The 7,842-nt window shown below is 31.2% G+C and overlaps 2 protein-coding genes across 4 annotated transcripts; both read left to right on the forward strand.

The window, feature by feature from the left end:
- On the forward strand, positions 1-955 carry LOC122725136 (proline-rich receptor-like protein kinase PERK3). Its single transcript, XM_043961901.1, has 4 exons — positions 1-352; positions 438-524; positions 625-695; positions 815-955. The coding sequence occupies exons 1-4, from the start codon at positions 1-3 to the stop codon at positions 953-955; spliced, it is 651 nt and encodes a 216-aa protein (XP_043817836.1).
- Positions 956-3,130: 2,175 nt separating this feature from the next.
- LOC110626709 (proline-rich receptor-like protein kinase PERK14) lies at positions 3,131-7,563 on the forward strand. Of its 3 annotated transcripts, none has more exons than XM_043961595.1 (14): positions 3,131-3,527; positions 3,615-3,701; positions 3,811-3,881; positions 4,203-4,288; positions 4,375-4,495; positions 4,691-4,861; positions 4,955-5,024; positions 5,100-5,480; positions 5,579-5,674; positions 5,760-5,830; positions 5,963-6,042; positions 6,126-6,276; positions 6,753-6,920; positions 7,212-7,563. In XM_043961595.1, the coding sequence occupies exons 1-14, from the start codon at positions 3,146-3,148 to the stop codon at positions 7,266-7,268; spliced, it is 1,992 nt and encodes a 663-aa protein (XP_043817530.1). In that variant the 5' UTR covers positions 3,131-3,145; the 3' UTR covers positions 7,269-7,563. The 3 variants fall into 3 exon arrangements, with proteins under 3 accessions (XP_043817530.1, XP_021628448.2, XP_043817531.1); XM_021772756.2 differs by having other exon boundaries at positions 5,582-5,674; XM_043961596.1 differs by lacking the exons at positions 3,131-3,527; positions 3,811-3,881.
- The last annotated feature ends 279 nt before the right edge of the window (positions 7,564-7,842 follow it).

Here is a 7,842-nt window from a genome sequence, read left to right on the forward strand (position 1 = left end):
ATGTCATCTAGTGAGGAGAAAAATCACGCACCTGCACGTAATGCCGAAGGAAATGGGCTAAGAAAATATGAATTTACTGAACTAGCTGAAGCATCTCGTTATTTCTCCAATGGAAACCGCATTGCCCGTGGACGCTTCGGCGATGTCTACAAGGGAGTCGACGTAGCTATTAAGAAACTTGATATAAGTGAGGACGATCACTGGGAAAAGAAATTCCAAGATTTGATCAAGGCCTTTGGCACTGTGCATCACGAAAATCTAGTTAAACTGATTGGGTACTGCAGCTCTTCATCCGATAAATTGCTTGTTTCAGAGTTTGTTTCCAACAAGTCCTTGAAATTTTATCTATATGGTGAGTCATTTTGGCGCTCTATTTCTCGATTAGCAGGTCTCTGAATATGATATTATGATCTTACAAATGGTAAATGGCATTGTAGATGAAAAGAAAAGATCAAATTTGACGTGGGCAAGAAGAATGAAAATTGCTAAAGACACTGCTAAAGGATTGGCACATCTACACGAGGGTGAGTTCTAGGGTATTAATCAATGTTTGCTTGGTTTTTTAACAATAAAACTCTGTTATTTTTCCATTAAAGCCTTTTACTATTAAATTTATATCTTTAGGTAGCCCCCCAATCATCCACGGAGACATCAAGGCAGCCAATATTCTCCTTGACCATAATTTTAACCCAAAGGTAAATCTACTAATTAACTTAATGTGTAGTTATTAAATTTAATACATTTGGTTCTGTCTGATATTAAATTATGCAACAGAAAGATCCAATAATTCACTTGATGATGTCTTTTTGTTCAGGTTGCAGAATTTGGACTTGACAACTTGTATCCAAAAAATGGTAATGTTCATATGCCATCACCTCTAATTGGAAGGAAACTTATACTTCATGGAAGATATTTGATATTTCTTTTCCCTATATATCATTTATGCAGATCATAAAAATCATCCTTCTCAAAGTGTCGATGTTTATTCCTTTGGTATTGTGCTTCTAGAACTGATTATGGGGAAAAATGTTGGAAAAAGGGACATCAGTAAGGTAAGACAGCACTAGTCCATAATCGTGCAAAAAAAATCCTCCCAATTGAATTAAAGCTTGTTGAACACTTGTCCATGATTGCTAATCAATGAAAGTATAGGCTTTTTTTTGTTTGTCGAAAGATAAGAGCACTTGTATGAACACATAAGTTCCGAGACAACACTGAATCACTGTCAAAATATAGGCTACGAGGAATGCTTAGGGCTGAACTTCAATTTGAATAAAGACCATTGAACTGTAAACAAGTCAATTTCAATGGTAATTGTGAACAAGTCGAAAAATGAGTTTAAGATTCGATATTAAAGAAAATGGATTAAATTTTAATAAATTTTAGAAATTTAGTTAATTGTGTATAATTTAAATATCTTGATTAAATTTGCTTTAAACTTTTTTTGCAAGTTGGTCTACAAATTAATGTTAAAACATCATTATTACAAATACAATGTATGTAATGATGATTTTTTTTTTTTAAAAAAAAGTCAACTAAAGTGGCAGTAGATTAAATGAAGCTCACGTAAGATCTTTTTGCCTATAAATAGGCTTGAAATGGGACAAAGAAATCATTAGTCATCAGTTTTTGAGCTTGAGAAAGTTGAGAGCAAGTAAGTCTCAAGTAGAGTGAGGAAAGTGGGGGAGAAAAATAAGAGTAGAGTAGAAGTGAGTGGTAGTGAGAATATTTATATTAAGTGGTAATTTTTTTTTTGTTGTAAAAAGTTATATTCTCAATAAAATTAATATTTTTTAGTGAATGTAATTTTTAATGTTACTCTTTTTTATATAATTTTATTAGAATGGAGTTTCAATAAAATTAAATATTAAAATTAAAAAAATTTTAAATATACTTTGTGATTACAGTTTAAATTGATTTTTTATATAAAAAAAATTTATTGATCTATTATTTAATTAGAGTGATGGTAAAGAGTTTATTTATATACCATTTAAAACGGTGAAATTTATTTATTTAAAATTATATTTTCTTAATAAATTACGAGAGTGTTAAAATTAGATTAATATTGGATATTACAAAGCTCAATAATAATAATTAAAAAAAATGAAGGAAACAAAAGTCAACAAAAGTGGCCAATCTTCTTGTGAAATGGGATGAAGAAATCATCCATTATTAGTTTTTGAGAGCATCAGTTGAGAGCAAGTAAGTCTCAACTTTCAAGTAGAGTGTTCAAGTAGAGTGAGGGAAGTAAGTCTCAACTTTCAAGTAGAGTGTTCAAGTAGAGTGAGGGGAGTGAAAGAGAAAAATAAGAGCGGAGTACTAAAAGTGGATGGTAATAGTGTGGTGAGAATATTTCTTCCTCTTCATTCCCACAATTTCCCGCAACTAAAACCAGAATAATGAAGTGGTACTATATAATATAATCAATCATAGTCGTTATCACAATTTTTTTATCACTTGTCTAATGGACCATTAAACATCTAATTTGTTTATATGATAGAATATATATTCTATCATATCAAATCAAGGATTCCTTTGAAATTTTTAGATTCTCTCATTCCCATTGCATCCAAAATTGGCTATATCATGTTAAGCTATTAAATAACTTGGACAGGGAAAAAACAAATAATGTTTGGAAAAGAATAACAAGGATTTGAATTCTGCAGGCGAAGTCAATAATGGAGAAACTAAAGAAGAAAGGAAATTATTCGCTCAAAAATGATGACGCTGGGCTCATTGATCCCAATTTGATAGGGCACTATGATGCAAGTGAAATGAGCCGGATGATTTATTGTGTTGCTATTAGCATAAGCAAGCCCCTATTGTCAAGCATGAAACAGGTAAATTTTTATAAATTTCTTGATTATAAATAAGAAGTATATATATGATTTTTATTTTATTATAATTATGCTGGGCTGGATTTAAACTTGAGATTTTTCAATTCTGGAGACGACTTCAAAATCAATTAATTAAATACCGATGATTGTAACCTTTTTAGTACTTCCATTCTATGCAGATAGTTGAAGTTCTTGAAGGCGCAAAGGAATTGCAGTCATTTAATTCCCAGCAAGGTACTTAAGGCAAACCTTTTCTATTTAGCTGGACTAATGTTTCTACAGCTTATCTTATATATTTATAAAAACAAATGGTAGATCCGTCACCACATAACGGCCTTGCATTTAATTATGGGCCGAAGAAATTTGAGTATAAAGTTCTAGCAGATGCAACTGATGGATTCTCCAACCAATTCAACCGTGGCCGTGGGGGTTTTGGTGTTGTCTATGAAGCAAGCCTTACGTTCCAAAGACATACAAAGGACCACAAAACTCACACTGTTGCTATTAAGAAACTTACATACGAGCAAGATGATAACCCAGGGAAAGAAGAATTCGAGAAGGAGATTAAGGCCGTTGGAGCTGCGCGTCACAGAAATCTTGTTGAATTGATTGGATACTGCAGTACAAAACACGATAAATTGCTCGTTTTAGAGTTTGTTTCCAACAAATCCTTGAGGTATCATCTACATGGTGAGTGTGAAACAGTATACAAATTCCTGTTGTAAATTGGAGTGTTAGCTTATGAAATTTACTTACAAATGATCAATGGCTTCTTAGGAAACAAAACATTAACGTTGGACTGGTCGAAACGAATGAAAATTGCCAGAAGCGCGGCAAAAGCATTGGCATATCTGCATGACGACGGTGAGTATTCATTAAATTTACTCCTTGAGGCATGAGTTTCTTCTGTGTTTTTGTATCACCAATTTATTTTCTCTCCAAATTCTAAACTTTTGCTCTCGTTCTCTTTCAGCACCAGAAAAAATTATTCATCGAGATATCAAAGGAGATAATATCCTTCTTACGGATAAATTTGAATCAAAGGTACATTAATTTAATAATAATTAAATCTTTATTATAATAAGAGTTCATTAATTTACAATAAATATTTATTACATAAAATATAATGACTTTTCAAATAAAAAGTTTAAATTAATTAACCGTTTATTAGCAAATAAAATTTTAGAGAGTATATTAAAATGTAATTCAATCTTTTGTAATAACAGCAAATATTTAAAAATATTTTACTATATTATTTAAAATTTGAAGTTATAGATACATACTAAAAAATGATCTTTGGAATTTTTATCTATAGGTTTTAGTTTTTATTGTATTTCATCATCTCAATTATTTCTTTTTTTTCAGATTGCAGATTTTGGACTTGTCAAATTTTTTCCCCAAACTGATAGTGTTACTCACATAACCACCGCAGTCAATAAGGGGACTTACATGTAAGAATATATATATATATATACTCACTGTATTCTTTTTTCTTATAAGCAAATATTTTCATTTTCAATTGCAATTTTTTACATAGTTATGCAGATCTAGATTCTAAACAAGTTTCTGAAAAGTCGGATGTTTACTCTTTTGGTGTCGTGCTTCTTGAGTTGATAACGGGGAGAGACCCTTTTATGGATGATGGTATCGTGAAGTGGGTAAGAAACATATCAGTTAGTTTATTAAAAACTAACGAGAAGAAACAAATCATACTATTCATGAAAAAAAATCTTATATAATATCAGTTAGGTTAGGTTTGATATATCATCGTTGAATCACATATAATTAACATTTTTGTTATAAATTGAATAAATTATTGTTTAATATCTTAATTTTAATATTTTTTTTTCCAGGCAACGTCCTTGCCTCAAATGATCGAAGGAGATGATTTGATCAAAGTCAAAGATGATTTTGTTGATTCCAAATTAAGAGGGGTTTATGATGAAAGTGAAGTAAAACAAATGGTTTATTGTGCTGCTGCTAGTGTGTATAAACCTCCAATATCTCGACCAACAATGAAACAAGTAATAAATTAAATTGTAAATTAAAAACAATATTATATATATGCTAAATAAATCGAAGCATTCGCAATATTTGACCACTATTATGCTATGCAGATTGTTCAAGTTCTTACTGGGAAATTGTCTCCTGAGAATTTATGGTCTGCAGAAAGCCCTCCTCGACAAGGTACTATATATTTATCTGCCATTTTTTTTAAAGTTTAATAATTCCCTTTTTTTCATCTTTTGTTTTTGGTTTTAGTTAATCCAGATAAGAAGTCTCGGAAGCCAAATCCAAATGAACAGAACCCTTCTACACTGCTGCAGCAATTTAAATATGAAGACCTAGCAAGTGCCACTAAGGCTTTCTCTGGCGAATACCGCCGTCGGAAAGATTCTTGTTTTGAAGTCTACGAGGCAGTCATTTCATCAGGTTCGAATTATGAACAAAATGTGACGATTAAGAAACTTATACACTTTTCGGCGCAGCAAAAAGATGAATTCGAGGGGGAAATCAAAACCATTGTTAATGTTCGTCACCGTAATATTGTTAAGCTCATTGGATACTGCAGTGACGAGCATAACAATAGATTGCTTGTTTTTGAGTCTACTTCCGGTAAATCCTTGAAGTCTTGTTTACACGGTGAGATTTTTTACTTCAATTTATATTTCTCACTTAGCTTTTTCAATTTAACATTTCAAGATCTCATGGGGTTTTATGGAGATTAATTAATAACTTAGCAGAAGAAGGGAAAAATTCAGCTGATTTACTCTGGCCAACACGAATGAAAATAGCCCAAGGCATAGCCAATGCATTGAAATACATGCACGAAGATTGTGAGTACTTGGGTTTTTTACTTCTCTTTTTCCAGGTTTAAGGTTCATGCCACTTCTTTGAGTCTTCTCTTTTATGTATTTGCAGGTAAACCCAGGATTTTACACTTATTTGTCAAATTAGATAATATTTTTCTCAATGAAAAATTTGAACCAAAGGTAAAAACTATTCCAGATTATAAGTTTCATATCATTAATTCGTAATATTCGGGAAATATAGAACTTATCCTCTAAAAATTAGAAGATGCATGTTGACAATTGTGTTATATTAATTGGATCATTTTTGTTCAGCTTGCAGAGTTTGGAAGTGCCGAGTTTTTTCCAGAGTCTGCTACTCATGTCAGCATTGACAAAATGATGAAAGATTCTGGGTAAAGATATTTAAAAACTCATTTTAGCATATTTCCATTTTTTGGGAATATTTATTGAATTGTTATGATGCAATTAATTGCAGGTACCTGGCTCCTGAGTATGACTCTTCCAATAAGAAGCATCTTACTGATAAGTTTGATGTTTATTCATTTGGCGTAATTCTTCTGGAATTAATTACTGGGAAACAATCCGTTGTTGAATTCGATCGTCACGAAACTACCTTAGTTAAGTGGGTATGTACTTATTCCTTTGTCAACAAAATCTATAAATTCTTTTTTTTTTAAATAGGAGATTAGAGAAATGAGATTAGATAATTCAATTTTCTCAATAAAACACACTCAAGAGGGTTTTTTTTTATTTATTCACTCTAATACATGTTCAAATATAATTTATAGTAGCAAAATATGATTGTTATATGTTGCCATCATAAACTTATGAACATATATATTTTATAATAAAATTAGAATGGATATTAAAAACAAGAATTATTAGGGACAATATTATATTGCTGCTAAAAAGATTTTTTTTATTGTTACTATATTTTTTTATATATCGCTAATAGTAATTATTTATTTTATTATTATATATTAATCAATATAGTAATTAAATTAATATTATTTTAAAACTTTTTACAGTAAATTATAATATTTATTGTAGTGTTTATATGGCGGCTAAAAACTGTCACAAATGCTTTCTTTCACCTATTCAGATGTTGGCAATGCCCCAGTTTAAAAGAAGTCCATTCAAAGGCGAAGGCAAAGAAAATTTTGTTGATGAGAAATTGAAAGAGTATGACATTAAGCAAATGGATCGAATGATTGCATGTGCTTTAGCATGTATACATGATAATCCTCAGAAACGACCACAAATGTGCAAGGTAATTAATTTTTTTTTGTTATTTTTCCTCATAAATTCTGTTAGATGTTCCCCTAGAAATATTTTATATGCTAACTGTTGTCCTTATTAATTTTATTTAAAAATATTTATGAAAATTTATAGGAGTTTACATGTACCTTTTAGAAAATACCACTTACTGGGGTCATAGGGTTTCACTTGTTACCTTAATTGAGGGTGTAAAATTTTTATAATTGACTAGAATAAATCAATTCGTAATATAAATTCTCAATCTGTGTACATAACCCTTTTTCTCTATTTACGTGCAAAACAGATACTTGATGTTCTGGAAGGAATTGCTGATTTGGAGACTTTGAATCTTCTTCCTTAAGAGACAACAGCTGGACCGAGCACCACGTATAATTAATGCTGATTCTAAATCCAAAGCTCAGATGACATTTGAGGGGAATCAAACATTTTGCCTTTGTTTTTGTTCATTTGTTTGCTTATAATAAAGCCTGCTTATTAAAAACAGGTTCAGAAAAAGTAGCTTTTAGAGCTTTGCTGCTCTCCAGTGTATTGATGTGATTGATTGGTGTCTTTTCCCATGAATTTGCTCATATTTGTGCTTCTGCTGGTATGATGCCCAGCATAAACTTCTACATAATAAGATTCCATAATGCTTTGATTGTCAGTTGGAGTAGCGCGGCTTCCTAAAAGCCTATTGAGCTTTGATTGTCAGTTGTAGTAGTGCTGTTTCAAATTGTTAACGTCACGATAAGAGAGAATTTTCTGAAGTGCGGAGACCAAAAAACCATGAAAATGAAAAACTAACAAACACTGACTAAAACCTCCCAAAATAAACTTCGATATAGAAAGGACAATCCAAAATTATACATATTCGGATGAAGAGAAGACGTAAAAGAGAAGATGCATAAGAGAAGATGTCTTCCCTCCGCTGGCCA

The sequence above is a fragment of the Manihot esculenta genome, chromosome 11 (genome assembly GCF_001659605.2).
Source record: "Manihot esculenta cultivar AM560-2 chromosome 11, M.esculenta_v8, whole genome shotgun sequence".
Classification (NCBI taxonomy): Eukaryota; Viridiplantae; Streptophyta; class Magnoliopsida; order Malpighiales; family Euphorbiaceae; genus Manihot; species Manihot esculenta.